The sequence below is a fragment of the Rhinatrema bivittatum genome, chromosome 6, assembly GCF_901001135.1.
Source record: "Rhinatrema bivittatum chromosome 6, aRhiBiv1.1, whole genome shotgun sequence".
NCBI classification, from domain to species: Eukaryota; Metazoa; Chordata; class Amphibia; order Gymnophiona; family Rhinatrematidae; genus Rhinatrema; species Rhinatrema bivittatum.
Genome location: NC_042620.1, coordinates 263645679 through 263663254, shown reverse-complemented (window position 1 = coordinate 263663254; position 17576 = coordinate 263645679). Strand labels below are relative to the sequence as shown.

General features: G+C 46.0%; 2 protein-coding genes across 4 annotated transcripts in view; both read right to left on the bottom strand.

Moving 5' to 3' along the window:
• The window catches only part of LOC115094239 (protein ADP-ribosylarginine hydrolase-like), a 32444-nt gene extending 22127 nt beyond the window's left edge, over window positions 1-10317 (bottom strand). Inside the window, exons 1-3 of one of the 2 annotated variants that reach the window (XM_029607074.1) lie at window positions 10081-10317; window positions 3524-3744; window positions 2208-2306 (exon numbers count right to left, since the gene is read on the bottom strand). In XM_029607074.1, the coding sequence (XP_029462934.1) occupies window positions 2208-2306; window positions 3524-3744; window positions 10081-10094 (334 nt within the window). In that variant the 5' untranslated portion in view covers window positions 10095-10317. Of the gene's footprint in view, window positions 1-2207; window positions 2307-3523; window positions 3745-7002; window positions 7026-10080 lie in introns of those variants that run through there. The other variant, XM_029607075.1, reaches the window with a different exon arrangement.
• A 6417-nt stretch (window positions 10318-16734) lies between these two features.
• The window catches only part of PRODH2 (proline dehydrogenase 2), a 47535-nt gene continuing 46693 nt past the window's right edge, over window positions 16735-17576 (bottom strand). For both annotated transcript variants that reach the window (XM_029607073.1, XM_029607071.1), the window contains exon 12: window positions 16735-17362. In XM_029607073.1, the coding sequence (XP_029462933.1) occupies window positions 17193-17362 (170 nt within the window). In that variant the 3' untranslated portion in view covers window positions 16735-17192. The remainder of the gene's footprint in view (window positions 17363-17576) is intronic.

Below are 17576 nucleotides of genomic sequence, written 5' to 3'. Positions count from 1 at the left end.
TATAAATTGCTCCTACAGGTGGTATCTTACAGCGGATAAAATGACCAGCATGTTCCCAGGATTATCTGACTAGTGCTGGCAACAGTGTGGGCAGAAGGGGCATTTTTACCACATATGGTGGAAATGTGCTAAGGTGATTGATTATTAGAATATGATCCTGGATCTCGTCTATGAGATCAGGGGTGTAGGATTGTGAGGAATCCTAGGTTATTGCTGCTCACTATGGATATCTGCACAGTAGATGAGAAGCCTCGTTGCCTGATTCAATTCACCATAGCTGTGGCGCAAACCTGACGCACCCCAGAAAATTAATATTCAAGTTAGACTGGCCAGAGTGTATACTATGTATAAACTGACAGCTCACCTTCACGATTGCATCCCACGGTTTGAAAAAACGTGGACAACATATATCAGATGGCAAGAGGCTCAGAATTTGGGGTCTGGAATTTAAGTGGTCATAGTGTATGATTCACTTTTACACACACACACAGTTATTGGTGGTTCGGGAGGTAGTATCTTGAGGTTATGGGGCTATGGGTGGGAGTGGGTGGAAGAAGGGGATTAAGCCTAAAAGTGAGTGATGCTACGGGTGGGAAAGGGGTGAGAGTTATGTAAGGATGGGATGAAAGAAAAGATGATAGGATAATGGCACTAGACTTGCTCTGTCTCCATCTACTGGTGCGGAGTCACAACCCAGGTGTCCTGGACTGATCCTGGTACATACAGGGAATTATATTTTTTGGTTCAGTGAATGAAAGTTGCGATGGTGGAAGGTGTCCTGGGGGATGTGTTCAATCTGGGGGATTTTATGTGTTGTCTTTCCGCAGGTACTATTGTAACATACGATTGACTGTTTACATTTGCTTATCCTTGTCATAAACATTAAATTAAAAAAAACAAACAAACAAAAAAAAGAATTAAATCAAGCATGCAGGGGGTAAACATGGCAGAGCTCCACAGACTGAGTAAAATCTGTGACAGCACAGCAGGCAGGCACAAACTGGCAGACTAGGTGGACCAAACAGTGCTTAGCTTCCAATATCTTTTGTGAAATTTTGTTTTCTGCTTATTACTTTTGGCTTGCATTTTTTTCTTTGGCTTTATTTTCACTTTTAACCTTTATTGCTATTTCCCTTTCCTCTCCTGCATTCCAGTTTCTTTCCTTCCCTCCAGCCTAGCCACAAGGGGCTGACTCAGGCCACAGCCAGGCTCGACCAGCCGCAGCCTCTCTAAATTGGGCCCAGGCCTGGCCAGCCTGCTGGGGTGTTCCCTCAGGCTCGGGCTAGCACTAATCACCACATTTTAGGCACCTGGGATTTCTCCGGCACTACCGAGAGCAATGTTAAAAACAAGCTGGGAAAAAGGCCGAGGAAGGGGGTCTGTGTTTTGGTTTCCATTTGGGGGATTGCACGCTTAGATCACCAGGATGACAGAGGACCAAAACAGCTTGATTTAGCACAGGTCTGGAACTTATGAGCAGCGTGGCCAGTCATCCAGGCTCGATGGGCAGCACCTAAAGCTCACACGTTTCATACTTTTACTAATTTAACCCCTTTTTGTGTCTGTTACCCAGTGATTCATTTCTAGCAGAACAACCCAGACTGGCCTATTGCCAGGGGAGCCAGGACTGGTGCTGGAAACCAGTCCTGGCTCCCCTGCAGAAGAGGAGGAGTAGAGCTGGTGGTGGCACGGATCATTTCTGGGTGCTGGGGCTGCTTACCCCGAGACGGAAGCAGCCACATGGCTTTGGACTCTGCGCAGTTTGCTGGCACAATTGAGGAGTAGGGCCAAGATTGAACGGCCAAGAGGTGAAAGCCTGTTATAGCCCCACTGTTTCTGCTGCTACTGGGTGTGTTCACATCTATGCCTGTGAGTGTTTAGGAGAGAGGTCACACCTGGCCCCTCCCCCTCATACAGGTCACACCCAGCCCTGTCACCACTCCCCATATCCCACCTCCCCTCCCCTCCCCTGCTCTACACTTTCACTTTCTTTTTATCTACAAATGAAACCCTGGCGAGACTGGGGAAGGGGGTCTTATAGGACAGGACCCACCCATGACATGAAGTATGTAACATTACAGGACATCCTGAGGGGTTTCTACACAGATTACATTCAAGGGCCTGACGATTTGAAGAGGACAGATAGAGCGAAAGGCTCAGGAGTTCACCTTCACCGCCCCCTCCCTCTAAAAACCCCCCTAATATACCCAGGATGCTGGTAGGACCAGGTTTCCTCCCATCCATGTCCTTCATGGCCTCCACGTATCTTCCAGCCAGATCCTGCCAGAGAGCCTCCTGCGTCTTCCCTGTGAAAGAAGAGAGAGAGTGAGAGAGTACCAGAAAGCACCAAAAGAAATGGAACCCCTGCGCTTAATATCCAAACACCAGGAGCAAGGGATTCCACCCCACAACATCCAGCAACACAGCGAGAATAAAGACTCTGACCCAGCATCCTGCTCCTCTCCTTGGCACTCCTTCTGGGCTTTCTTCCTCCCCCAGGCTTCATCTCTGCCTGCCCTTCCTCAGCACTTACTCTCTGCCTTCCTTTCTTCTCCCCTCACCGCCTCCTCTCTGCTTTCCAGGCTGCCTCTCTGCCCGTCATTTCCCCCAAAGGCGTACTCTCTGCCTCCCTCCCTCCCTCAGGGTATTCTCATCATGACAGCAGCCTCAGACAACAGCAACTGGCGAGAGTGAGAGAGATGGAGCATGTGAGAGTGTGTGAGAGAGAGAGAGGAGAGAGAGCGAGCGAGCATGTGAAAGAGAGTGTGTGAGGGAGAGAGAGAGCATGTGAAAGAGTGTGTGAGGGAGAGAGAGAGAGCATGTGAAAGAGTGTGTGTGAGGGAGAGAGCATGTGAAAGAGAGTGTGTGAGAGAGAGAGAGCGCATGTGAAAGAGAGTGTGTGTGAGAGAGAGAGAGAGAGGTTACTCTGCACACATGCTTCACAGAGCCCATAGCTGCTGCTCTTCCCTAATGTTAAAAACAGAAGCACTAAGAAGAGGCAGCAGCAGCAGCGGCAGTGAGGTCTGTGGGTAAATGTATAGTGGGGTCTGTGGGTAATATGTACAGTGCCCTATGCTGGCACCATCTAGATCAGAGGAGCACAGAGAACAAAAAGTTGGTTAGGTGGCTGTATGCTGCTGCCAGTCTGGATCCTGCAGTCCATGTGTCGGAGCTTGCTGACCCCATGAAGTGATTCGGAAAGAAGGAGCAGGCAACCTGCAGACTCCTGGAAGATCCACAAGACTTGGGCTATTTGCACAGTGGGCCAGGCTCTTTACCTTGGAGCTACTACAGGAGGGTTAGCTGTGCACTGGCATTGCAGGTGGCACTGTGGGAGTATGTGTACGACAAGGACACACCGGAATGGCCTCAGGCCCAATACACGTGTTCACAGACACCAGTGAAACCATGACAGGTCCAAGGACTTCAGAGATGGAGGTGCAGTCAGTGCTCAGACAGCGATTAGTAAAGTGTGGAGACAGAAACTACCTCTCATATGTATTAACACTGTTACTGTGCGTACCTGTGATCAGGGCTTCGGCTATGGCCAGGTGCAGCACGGTGTCATCACTGATCGGCCAGTCTGGGAGCCGAGCCTGCACCTGCTTCAGTCCCCCAAGCTCGCGCAACTCCTGCAGGATCTGTGGCCCAGACTCGCAGTACTCCCAGCGCTGGTTCCGGTAACCCAGCGCATCGCCGGCAGCACTCAGCAGCATGGCGGCCTGGTATTTCTCCCGTGAGGGGCTGCAAGAGAAGACAGGCAGTCATTACAGAGTGCTCACAGCATTTGTATGGCGGCATCATTATAGAATGCTGATAGCATGCACAGTGCTGTATGATTGCTCGAGTGCTGACCGCGCAAACAGTGCTGTACATTTTTATTACCATTATCATCAGCTTTATAAAGGACAACACAGGAAAAATAAAAGAAAGACATAAACAAGCCAACCGAACCACCAGAAAAACTAACACACCGTGAAGGGAACCAATCAAGGCTGGTGCTTCCACTAGGCAAGCTAGGTGGTTGCCTAGAGTGCCAAAAGCTTGGGGGGTGGCAGAAATCTGCCACCCTAAGTCCCAAAGGGTGCTGTGCCTGAGCCAGGCCTACCAACGAAGGGGGCGCTGTGCTGGAGTTGCCACCAACAGGTAAGCAGGGGAGGGTAATAAATGACCAAAAGTTCACCTAGGGTGCAAATACTCTTGCACCAGCCCTGGAACTAATGAAGTACAATCCAATCGATACAGCGTCAGATTCAAAACGACAGTTTTCACATAGTTATTTGTGTGAAAAAAAGAAATAGAATAGATAAGTTTGTTGACAAGCAATAGGAACCAAACCAGCCAGCAAAATGGCTGCTGTTACCCAATTGATTTGGGACAGTTGGAGTGTGGAATCCCCTTCTAAAAAGATTCAAGAAATACATCTCCTTCCTTTTTTTTTTTTTTAAACCGATGTCATCTCCTCCACTCCCACGCATTCCCAAACCCTATTTAACCACTCATTAAAAGTCTGATCATTTGTTTCCAAAGACAGTTACTGATATTCTATAGCAGGTAAGCAACAGATGGGCAAGCAGTGCATCTTTTAAAGGACAAATGCCGTCGACTGGCAGCTCCAACAAAATCGATCTCTGGCGGGAATGGCATCCCCACTGTTCCAACAACATGACCAGCCCTTAGTTTTGTTTTATGCGGGCTTGCAAGTGTTAAATGCCACCTCATTGGGATTTTATATCTAGTTTCTGATAAAATCATAGATACTGCAGCATGTCGTGCCCTCTTCCATATTGAGCCCTACTGGGCATCACTTAACCCAACGCCCAGTTTTTCCACTCAGAACAGCATTCAGGCCTTCTCGCCTTGAAAAGCCCACAATTTGATATAATAAAAGACATTTAACCTTCGCTTGATTTCTATTTTATTAACCAGATTTTCAAAAGACAGTCGCAGCTTTATATCTGCAAATATAACGGGATATTTGCAAATAAGAGGCAGAAGTCCTTCCTTCCCAGTCCTAATTTCTCCTTCAGGACAGAGATTAAGCATCCATGTCACTTTAATTAATGCCCGATTGTCCTGAACTCTTGGTGTCTCCAGGCTCTATGCTCCTCCGGGACCATACCAGGGGGGGGAATCACCTATAATTGGCGGTAAAGGAGAGAATTCTCCAGCGAAGGCTCCTTTCTTCCCAAATGTGGTGCAGAATAAAACCGTTTGGGGTGGCCGGCCTGGTGGCAGCGTCGCACACTGAATTGGACTGCCAAGGCTGGCTTCCGCTCCTCAGGCTGACCAGGGATGGGGATGCTGCAGAGATAGTGCTCCTGAGCCCACAGCTGGGAGCGCAGAGCAGCAACACTTAGGGGCCAGATGCAGAATGCACCCCAGGATCCAGAAACAGCCATGGTCTACGGCCCTAGCGAAGGGCTGCGATAAATGGGGAAACCCCAATTACAAATTAAGCCTCATGGCACCATGGCACCCAAGTAGATGCCAAGTCCGAGTGAACTGAAGCTCCGAAGCAGCTACAAACAAAAATCTGGTGCAACTTCTTGCATTATGCAGCCCTCAAAAATAACTTCCAGATGGACCACACAACTGATAACTCGACTAGAATTTAACTCAGGGGATGAGTAGCCCTGTTAAACAGCGGAGATTTGTGAACGGGAGAACAGAAAGATCAACTTTCATCAAAAAACAGATCACTGATGTCTACTGTAGTTTAATAACTCCTGTAAAAACACTTGTCTTGTAATTTTACTAAATAAATAGTGGACTCAGGTCACCACCATTCGGTGAACAGGTGCTGAATAACAGACGACAAAAAAAAAATCAAGACTCCGAAAAGGCTTGGCATGAGCCAAAAATAAATATTCAGGCCATGCAGGAGGCAGAGTCATTACAGATGCTTCACCAACGCCTTCCTTTTCAGCCCCAACCTCGCCACAAGGGGTTAACCATTTCATATTCATGCAGTTTTTATTCACCTTCTGGCAGCCTCCATCTCAAATATACTTGCAGGAGAGGTTTTCAGGGCTTTCCAGGAAAAATTTCATTTTTAAACTGTCTTTTCCTTTCACAGGAGGTCATGGGAGCCGAGCCACCTTCACTCCTGTTATCATATTCCATCCATTGACAATGAATACGAAAAATGTGTGAGGAATAAGATTTTGAATGGTTCAAGCTTTGGAGTGATTTCCTGACACTTTTAAAGAGACCATATTGCTTTCTCTTACTAAGGTCACAGCACTTACCTTTTCAAAAAAAAGAGGCCTGCTAGGCCTTCCCTGCTACATCTAGGTGCCAGCACCACTCAAACTACACACAGTCCTCCCTATCACGCTGCCACATGTCTACACTACTTTAAATCTACACAGTATACATGCACCTATACATCTGCACTCATACAAATCAATCGTGCTCATAAATAAAGGCACAGGCCACCAAAGTTGTGAAAAATACAAACATTTTACTATATTGAAAAATAAAGAAATTGGTCCAGGAATCTTCCCCTCCCCACCGCCAGTCAGGTTTTTTTTTTTAGGATATCCACAATGAATATGCATGAGAGAGATTTGCATGCACTGCCTCCATTGCAGGCCCAGTTTGAGAAACCCTGTTGCAGGGCAGTACATTCTTCTGGCCCCTGGCACCCAGAGGTTAAGAAGCATCAAGACACGCTAAGGCTAGCAGAATTACTAGAAGCTCCACAGAGAACCAGTGAAGCCTAACTTGCTGGAATGCACACACATTTGTATGTGTGCACCTATATGAATCTGGAAAAGACACGCGTGCCCGATTCCTCTTGGCTCCTCTGATGCGCCCTGAAAATTTGGTGTCAAAAGGACACAAACTTATTAGTGGGGGACAGACAGACAGACACGGACAAGATGACTGCATATACCTCCCTCCCTTTGGAAAGCAGGCTAATAAGGCTGGTCAGACAACAGAGAAAGCAGCAGGAACGAAATAAAAAAAGGAGGCACCACTTAAGGCTACACCTACAGAAGGGGACATCGCGTCCATTCTATAGTCCTCCCCAAGGTATGCAAATACGGACTGGAAGACTCATCTTTTACAGGGGCTGCTGCATGGTCTATTGTGAAAAGGAAAAAGCAGCAGAGGGAAGAAACACAAGGCAGAAACAATTACATATATGTGCAGAGAATAAGAATGCTGAAATATAAGCACACCTGTTAATTTCCTTTGCTCAAGTTCTGACAGACCAGTCCAGACAAATGAGTTATCTTTGCTTGCCAACAGGTGGAGACAGAGAACATATAGCTGGGTACTGCACGAAAGGCTGTCAATAGTTTCTTGCCCAAGCCTTTGTTTAGTGTACAAATGTTTTTTCATTCCTCCTCCACCCCAAATATATAAACTCATTTGGGTGCCATTAACAGGCAGTTCTCCTATTCTTCCTTCTCTGGAGACTTTCTTCTCTTCTTCCCTGTATGCCAATACTAGGGGGGCTTCCTAAATATCTCTGAACAAGAACCAAACAGAAAAAGAAATAAAAATATTATGGCCCCTCAGGTGACTGGACTGGTCTGTCAAGGAAAGGAAATTAACAGGTACTCTTAAATTTCACCTTATCATCCTGCCAGATCAGTCCAGACAAATGGGATGTGACCAAGCAGTACCTAACCCGGATGGGGTGAGACCATCACTGCCTCCTGGACTCTAATGCCAAATACAAAGTCCTCCTTGGCTTGAACATCTAAATGTAATGCTTGACAAATAACTTTAAATAAGCCTATGTGCCTGCCCTGCATCTGTCCTGTGGAGGGACTAATCTCTGCTCCACCCACAAGGCTTGTGCCTTCATGACGTACACGCAGCCCCTCCGGGGCCCTTCTGCCTTTTGCACTATAAGCAGAGGTGACTGCCTCCTTAATCCACTTTGCGATGGATGCTTTTGAGCCTGTTTTCCCCTTTCATTGTCATCTGAAGAGGACAAACAGCCTATCTGCCATCCAGAAGCCATTTTCTTCAACAGCAAGCCTCATTCGCCAGCAGGTGGAGGCCTAGAACAGAAGCCTTCATCATGTCATGTCATGTCCCCCCTGTACAGCAGCTAGTTGTGGGATCACCAGACTGAGTTTCGGAAGCCCTGCTCAAGGGTCAGGCTTTATTCTTCCGTTTCTTCTCACTTCCTCAGGCTAGCCTCTGCTCTTCAGCCGTGGTGACTCTGGTGTTGCTCAGGCTCCTCGCTCTACCAATAGCTTTTCTTTTCATACCAGGAAGCCCTTTCTCCACTGCAGTTGTCAGGCTTATCAGTGTCCTTGTCACTTATCAGTGAATGGATCAATCGGCAGTAAGTGGAGTGAATAAATTAAGTGCTCAACACTTAATATTAAATTTATTCACACATTCAATCGGGCCAGAACTTGGGGATGCTGCTTTCTGTGGTTCCTCCTGCTGTGTTGCATCAATACTAATAGGAGGAATTTCAGAAAGCAGGATTTTTTTGGGGGGCTTTTTGTGAGCCCTTGAGCGCAGTATGCTTTAAACACCTGCTCCTGGGCCGTGCATGGGTTAGGCAAACCCATAAAATCGAGCATCCATTTTCCTAACCCACACACAGCAACTTCCCTGGGCGCCCAATGCCATGGATGCACTAGGGACGCACAAGTTATCTGTAGCGCGTCCTTTATAGCGCAGCGGCTCATTTGCCTGTGTCATCGAGTGCCCAGGAGAGGGGGATGTGCACGTGTTAATAAAAAGCGTGTCCAGTTTGGAGGCACATTTTTAGCCCGTCAGTATAGCACTGGCCTGAGTATCTCATGTGCCTGACGGAGGACGATTGCCGTAGAAAGCAAGCGTTGGTAAGGGGGCAAAGTCAACCAACCATGGAGTTAAATTCTGTGATTCCTGGGTGGCCTCAGGAATCACAGAAGCAAAATGCTGTTGCAAGCTGGCAGTGGGAGATGGAAGACTGGTTCCTTTAATGACTGTACTATTCTGTGAAGCATAAAATAATTTAATTTGAAACACATTAAAAATAAAAGGCGTGTTTTGTCCGATCACTCATATTTTCTTAAAATGCTACACATCTTGCAAATTCCGCCTGGGGTAAGTGAACTTCTGAACAAAACTGCACATACAGCACAGTCAGCAGGTGCAGCCAGGGCCTAATTTTCCATTAGGTGGGCTAGGCCCGGCCTAGAGGTGCTACACCAGCCCCATCCCATCTTCGAGTAGCAGCTTCCGCAGCAGGGATAACAGGAAGAAAATTCAGTGCTGGACCTGTGAGCTGGGATCCACCAATATGCCCTGCAGTAGCCCTTTGCGTGGGGTACCCTGGTAATAGAAGCTCATTTGGGAGGTGGTGGCGGTGGGGCTGCTGCAGGGCCCGTGAGTGTTCACAGGTTCATAGGGCCTACATGGAATTTCACACCTAATGTCCCTGCATCAAATGAGATGAGACGGGAGCAGAGAGGAATAGAAGAGAAATAACCCAGGAAGGGGCCCCAAGGGAAGAGGGGGAGGGGGGAGGTGGGGGGGAGAAAGAGAACCCAGGAAAGAGCTACAGGAGAGGACTTTGCAAGGAAAGAAGGCAGCCTCAAGGCCACAGAGAACGCACCTGAGCTTCAAGAGCCCTCTCCCCATCCCCGAGGCACACCAGCTATAAATCCAGCCCTTATATTGCAGCAGATATAATTATTTTTATATAGTTCTAATTATATGTACGGCACTGTGAAAATATAATTGTTTTATATAGCACACGCAGTACTGTACAAGGTATTTTTTTTTTATAGAGCACTGACAATAAGAGCAGCCTTGCATGGGGTACAGTTATCGTTAGATGGTCCTGATCATGCACAACACTGCATGAGCCACGATTAGGTTTATATAGTGCCATATGCCGCGCTGTAAAAAGTTTTCTTTTTCTATAACGCTGACAATGTGGCCAGCATTATAGTCTCTCTGACAGAGAGAACGCACCCGAGCTTCAAGAGCCCTCTCCCCAGCCCTATCTAGGAGCTGAAGGATTCATTAAGGCTTTCTCTCTCCACTCTCTGCCTGGGGCCCTGAATTTGGCCGAAGTGCGCCTGCGCGGTTCCGGGACGGGACACTCACCCTGCGCTCTCCATGGCCGGCGCTGCTTTCCCAGTCAGCTGGAGAGGGATCTGAGCCCACCTCTCACTGACTCAGGGTGTGGGGAACGCCTTCCTCCGGAGCTGTTCCGCTATGCGTCCCTGGCAGGGTAATAAATAATGGCTATGCAATGCGAACGTTTAACTTTCTGCAGCCTCAGCACGCTGCCTTACTAAATCAAGCTTTGCGCTCCTTCCAAAGCCCCGAACTTTTGTAAGAGGCGGAGCCGGGAGCCACCCCCCCCCCCCCGCCCCCCTTAAAGGGCCAGTGAGGGAGACTTGCCGGCATTTACAAGCTTCTCCAGCTAGAAAGGGCGGGCACATACAGCTCGGGACTGGAGGACATTGCACCAAAGCCTCACTACGTTTCGGTTCCTGCAGGGTTGACATCAACTAGGATACCCACCATTGAGAAAGCGGCAGGGGCTCCCTGCTTTTTACCTATTGCTTTAACTTAGTAACAGGATGACAGCAGATAAAGACCAAATGGTTGATCCAGTCTGCCCAGCAACTTGCTTATGGTAAAAACTAACTCTCCATAAAGGTTATGCCCATACGTTCTGTTAAGGATGGCTTTAGTCCTCTTCCCATGCTTTCCTTATTTTGTATGCCCAGCCTATTGTCTTCCCTAGAATCCTTTTAGCTCCATCCTCCCCCATAAAAAAATTATAAAATTAGGATTGTTAAAATTTAAATACAATGCATTATAATTAAAGTTACATCAAACCAAATGTCCTACGACCCTTGCCATCATTCATCACACAATCCCATGGGAGATGCTGCTCTTTCACCCCAATTTTAAGAAGCAGTGCTTCGGTTTTGCTGGATTACTGGCTCAAGGAAAAATTCTGTGCTCCCTGTCTACTATTGCTTTTCCAGAAATGCTTCTTCATATATTTTACACACGGTGTCCTAGAACACGAGTGGCTATGGTTAATGGTGTTATGCATATGTAAATTAATCTCCTTGCTAGGGCACATAAAATGATGGGAGTGGGAATTCCTCATTGTGTAAGGGTCATCCCTTCCCATTTTGTTATGTGGGACCCCTGCCTGTAAATCCATGAAACGGCAGCGGGTCTCCAATTTACTGTTAGCACAAGGAGGAGGTCCTTTTCACTCTTCTCCATGTGTAGCTGAGGCCATCCACAGCCTAGGGCTAGCAAAATAGCAGATGCTGACACATGGTATCCAAATTCCAATAACCATAGTACATTTATTGTTCTGGAACATCCAGCTCGTCAACATTAAGGGTTTCCTTAACATGTAAACCACAATTAGCAAGTTTAAGGACCTAGAAGATACACCCTGAATATCACCACTACTGCTGCCCAGAGGAGGCAGCTGGTTCTCCTTTCCCTCAGCCTAGCAGGGTTGGGTTTTCTCACCACATATCCCTAACATAATTCTCATCCAATTGGGACCAGAATCAATATCACATTTCAAATATGGCTAAGCTCACCTCTTATTATCCTGCACCTTTTCCCTTCAGTCTCCTCATTACCATTCAGTAGTGCAAGGCTCCTCAGACACCTCTGCACATACCTGCTCTTCAGCTCTTTGGGCAATTCCTAGGGAGGAGCAGAAACACCACTCCACCCTCCTTCCACTGGCCTTTCTAATTCACCATACCGGTCCCAGTCTTTTCAAAGGGGGGAGGGGGGTACACCAGCTGAGGTCTCTCCTCTTGAGGGGGAGAGCCTCACTGCAGGGTCTCCACTCCTCTTGGAAGGTCTCTGGGCCTCCCAGCCCACGGGCTTACACTAGTCTATCACATATCTGGAGGTCCTTCTATCCCACCCTATACTGACAAGGGCAGGAGAGAAAAGGCAAAACTCCTCCCTAACCTCCCTTTAACATCCAATCACAGAATCCAAAACACTGAAGGTGACATTCCATGCCTTCATATTATCTATTTCATACACTATCACTCCTATAGCCACCATCCACTGATCTTACAGGTACTGCATCACAAATCTAAAGAACACTTTCTCAACATGGTTAGCACAAAACATAGGGTGGTCTCTCCACCCAGCACCTCTTATAGAGATACCAAGTTCAAACAGGGTACATCAAAATGGGAGGTCTCCCTACACATTGCAACTCAGACTGACGATTTGCCTAGTAGGGCAGTGTCCAAGGGTCCACAGCACTCTCCCCTAGCCTCGGATGGATGGTTAGGGACTAATGGCCTTTAGTGCCCAGGGGACCAGATCACTGTCAGTCTGCCCCTGTACTGAAGGGATTAGGATGAAATTTGGCACAGGACACTAAGAATTAAAGTTGTCAGGGAGTTATAAGATTAGTCGGAATCAGTGCAAGATTATAATTACTTTACAACTTTGTGTGTCAATTCTCTATGCTTTCACTGACTCAATGGAAGACAAATGCCATTTTGTGCCATGTTTTTGACATGAATTATTAATTTTAGCATTCACTTTATTATTGCTTAAAGTTTCATCGTGCAGTGGTTCTCAACTTGGTTCTTTAGTACACCTTAGCCAATATGATTTTCAAGGTATCAACAATGAATCTGCAAGATATATTTCCTGTGAAATTCTAAAAAAACAGACTGACCTGGTGGTTCTTGAGGATTGGGTTGAGAGTCACTGTTAGCTAATCTTAAATTCTGGACAAATCTTACACTAGTGAGTTTACAAGATGTGTATGTTGTAAGTGTGTATGTGTTAAATAAGAAAGGTAGAGGAGGGAAGAGGGGATCAGGAATGGAAGATCAAGGCTGGGGAGGTGGGAAGGGAGTGGAAGGAGAACTGGGGGAGAGGAGCATCCTTCGTCTGGCTTCAGCGCTGCTCCCCCTTACATCCCAACCCACAATTCCTACCCTATCACCTTTCCCACCCCATTTCGTTTATTGGCCCCATCGCAGCTGCCAAACACACCCCAGCCAGCCTCTTACTCACAAACCCCAATTCCCCAGTCTCTCTACCCTAGCTTCCCATCTCCCCAGCCCCTTCCCCATATTCCTTTCTCCTAACCATTTATCCCCCAGTCTCTCCTATTTCACCCAACCTCCCCCCCTCCACCATCCATTCTCCACAGCCAGCCTCTCTTACTCCCTGAAGAGGTGTGGCCAGCAGTTGAAAGCAACCATCGGCCTGGCCAGCAGAGGATAAGGGCATGGCCCAATGCACTGCTGCTCCCATAGGAACATGACAGTAGAAAAAGACCATGTAGCCTATCCAGTCTGTCCATCCATCCAACTCATTTAGCTTTACAATTCCCATTATTCTCTCAGATATAGCCTGTGTTTAGCCCATACTTTCTTGAATTCAGTACTGTTTTTGTCTTTACCACGTCCCCAGAGAAACTGTTCCATGCATCCACCAACCGCTCGCTAAAGAAATATTTTCTAGGATTACTCCTGAATCTACCCCTTTTCACCCTGATCCCTTGACCCCTCATTCTAGACCCCCCTTTCCGTTGAAAGAAGCTAACCTCCTATGCATGGAAACCTGAGAGATATTTATATGTCTCTATTATATCTCCCCTCTCTTGCCTTTCCTCCAGGGTGCACATGTTTAGATCTTTAAGTCTTTCCCCATATGCTTTAGAACAAAGACCACTGAACATTTAGTAGCCACCCTCTGAACCAGCTCCAACCTGTTTATATCCTTTTGCAGGTACAGGCTCCAGCATTGTACACAGTATTCCAAGTGAGGTCTCACCAGGGACTATACAGGCACAATATCACCTCCCACTTTCTACTGACCACTCCTCTCCCTATGCAGCCAAGAATTTTTCTGGCTTTTACTGTCACTTTAGTTGTTGGGCCACCTTAAAATTATCAGATACAATCCCCCCAGATCCTGCTCCTTTCATGCTTAGACGTATTTCACCTCCAATACTGTACTTCTCCCTTGGGTTTTTGCATCCTAAATCCCTCTGTATAAGTTGCTGGTGAGACCTTATTTGGAGTAGAGTGTGTGTAATTCAGGAGGCCACCTCTCAAAAAAAAAAATATAAACCAAATAGGCAGGTAGAGGGCAGCTACTAAAATGGTCAACAGTCTTCATCAATAAGCATATTGGGATAGACTTAAAGATCTATACATTATAACATGGAGGAACAGAGGAAAACATGAGATATGAGAGAGACATTTAATCATCTCCAAGGAATAAATGCACAGGAAGCAGCCTCTTTCAATGGAAAGGAGGCTCTAGCACATGTCATCATAGGGTGAAAGGGGTTAGGCTAAAGCATAATCTAAGGAAATATTTATTTACAGAAAAGGTGGTGGACACTTGGAACAGAGTTCCTGTGGCAGTAGTGTAGACAAGGACTATATCAGAATTTAAGAAAGCATGAGACAGGCATAGAGGATCGCTGAGGGATAGGAAGGGACTATAATGTTGAACAGATGTGGATTGCCAGACTAGATGGGCTGTATGGTTTTTACCTACCATCATGTTCTATGTTAAGAGGGATGGGGAAGCCCAATGTGATACAGAGTCCTAGGCCAGTAAAGTCCTCTACTTTATTATATAGAATAAAAAGTAGGAGAACCACAATTACACAGGAGTAGCAGTCGAGCTCAGAAATTATGGGACCAAATTGGAAAATTGTGTTTGAACTATTTTCAATAAAGAGAGGAGATAAAAAGTATAACTATCCACCGAAAATATCATGAGACGTACTGCAGTTTAATAATCAATCTATTCAAATCCATAATGTTTATAATAAATTTGAATCGCTCAGCATAGAAGTCCAAGAGAAACTCTCAATTCCTGACCCGAGCCATGGCTCACAGTGCTGTATCAAGGGGGCGCAATCTGGGAATCAAAACAAAAAGGCAGACACTAAATGTAAACGGGACATTAACACCTATGGTGACAAGCAGTGCATCCGCATAAAGCCTTTACGGCCAAATTTTCAAACCCCTCTGCGGTCGTAAAATCCGGGGGTTACGCATATGAGCTAGGGGGCGGTCCAGGGGGTGGGGAGGGGTGGAGCTAGAGGCAGTCAATACAGTGGCCATTTGCCGCTGTGCTGGGGGATTGCGTGCCGGCAGTCTGCCAGCTGGCGTAAGTTCTGAAATAAATAAAAATAAAAGGTAGGCAGTGTTAAGGGATCGGAGAGGAGGGAGGGAGAGTAGATAGGGGAGTAGGAAAGTTCCCTCCCAATCCGCTCCCACTCGACTCAGCACCTTGCAATTCCCGGCTTGTGTTAGGGACAGAGAGCTTTCTCTTGGGATTCTACGCGAGTTAAATTTATCATCAGCTTTACAGACTTTAATCAATTTTATCATTTGATATTAAGCTGCAATGCTTGTCAAGATTATTTTTTGTGGACGTCATACTTTATACCTCCCTTCTTTCATGAACTATAATTATTGGGTTGGTACCTTTTTTCCACTCTATATTGCTATTTATTGGAAACAGACACAGCTTTTATTTCCCCAGTTCATGGGAATCCAGTTTTATATCTGGTTTGGATATGTTGTTTTTTTGAGATAGGAAGAGACAAGTTTTTTTGTTTTTTGTTTGAAGGGTAACAGATTTGGATGCACTTTTTTTTTTTTTTTTTTTGCAATTTTGAACATTGATAAAAGCAGGGTGAAGAATCAAACTTTTTTTTTTTTAAGTTCTTCGTGTTCTTAATCTGCTCTTATCTTTTAATATTAATTTAATTCCTATTTTAATTTGATCTTAACTGATAGTGTAGTGTTTCATTTTATTCCTTTTATCGTGTTTTATAATATGAATTAATGTAAACCATAGCGATGGAACTTGTTCTGTGCAACGGTATATAAAAACTGTATAAATAAATAATTTATTTATTTAAAAATGAAACAATTTGCTACACAAATCCCTAAGTATGCCCTTATACAGATCCCTTCCCTCCCATCGCCGCAGCTCACTGCAACATTGGGGGAAATGCTTACCGGCTCCAATGGAGACATTTACATTTATCTCCAAGACCTATAATAGGCTCTTTAATACGAGCTCCGATTAAATGGGAGCAAGATGCTGGGCACACTGGGCTGAGAGAGAAGGGGACAGAGCTCTCTCTCTCTGTGTCCATTAGAGAAACTCAATTTAAAATTACTGTCATGCTTTTGTTTCACCCTGGAAAGGTTTTGGAGTATGCACAAGAGAGCTTTGGGAGCATGCTTCAAGTATGGCAGGTCTCCTGTGAAGGATCCTCTCTAATGCAGGTCTTCTGGGAGGAAATGAAAGGAATTATTGAAATGATTGTGGAATATCAGATTTGATTTCTACTGTTGCATATTGGTGGATTGTTTGAGAACGATGCCTTGATAAAATCTCTGTGGCAAGAAAAAGTACTTTTAATTAAATGGATATCCGTAGACACCCACCCTCCCCGCACTACTATAACACAGTTGAAGTGGTTGGAGAAATATATTCCATTAGAAAGAAAAAAAGAAGTTACTGAAATGTCTAGGTAACCTTTGCAAAAAATCAGAGTGTTCTACTTTTTTTTTGTCATGGCTGAAGAGGGGATTAAAGAAATTTGTAAAAAGACAAAGGGAGAAGATCCTGCCATTAATTTCCCTTCATTGATTGCTATGCAGGCAGTTGGGGGGGAAAAAAAAAAGAAGAATTAGATATATATTTGTTTGTGTCGGTGTATTTGTCGCTACAAATACACATCTCATAAAAAGACAAACATTTTGAGGCATTTTTATTTAGCAGGCTTAAGATGTTTCAATGCAGAAAGAGTTAGTCAGTCTAGTCCTGGCTGACACCACTAGGAAAGATTTGTGAAGAAGTGCCCAGTTGTGATTAATAGAAGATGCAGAGGAAAAGAATTGTCAGGGAGCAGATGCTGAGGAGGAGGTGGAGAGGAGAAGAGAGCTGAGGAGAAGGGTCTGAGGAGGTGGAGAGAGAGAGGAGAGGAAAGCAGTGGGTAAAAGATGAGAGGACAGAATAATAGAAAGAGAGAGAGAGGTGTGGGTGAGGAGAGCATGAATGAGGAGCAGGATTTAAACAGAGAGTTGAGAGATGGGAGAAAGGAGCACACAGCTGAGGAACAGGGTCCTGAAAAAAGGGTGAGAAATGAAAGGAGAGCATTGCTAAGCAAAGGGCTTTGATTATATGCGGAGGGGAACCAGGCCCTAGCTCCTTCGGAAGATCCTGCGCCTCAGCTCCCTGCGCAGTAGATCTCTCTCCTTGCGGATCCCCTGCAACACAGTCTGGTTTTCCTGAGCCCGGCGGACCAGGTATGGAATAACATCATCCACAGAGCCATATGGGATGGATTTATAGACTGCATAGCCAGCTTGTCCTAAAGAGACAAGAGGTGTAAACATGAGCATTGCACATGCCCTGACTGAAGAGGGAGGATAGAGGCACAGCGAGAGAAAGAGAGAGATGGAGTAATGGAAACACGAGCATTCCCTGAAGAGGGAGGATAGAGGCACAGCGAGAGAAAGAGAGAGATGGAGTAATGGAAACACGAGCATTCCCTGAAGAGGGAGGATAGAGGCACAGCGAGAGAA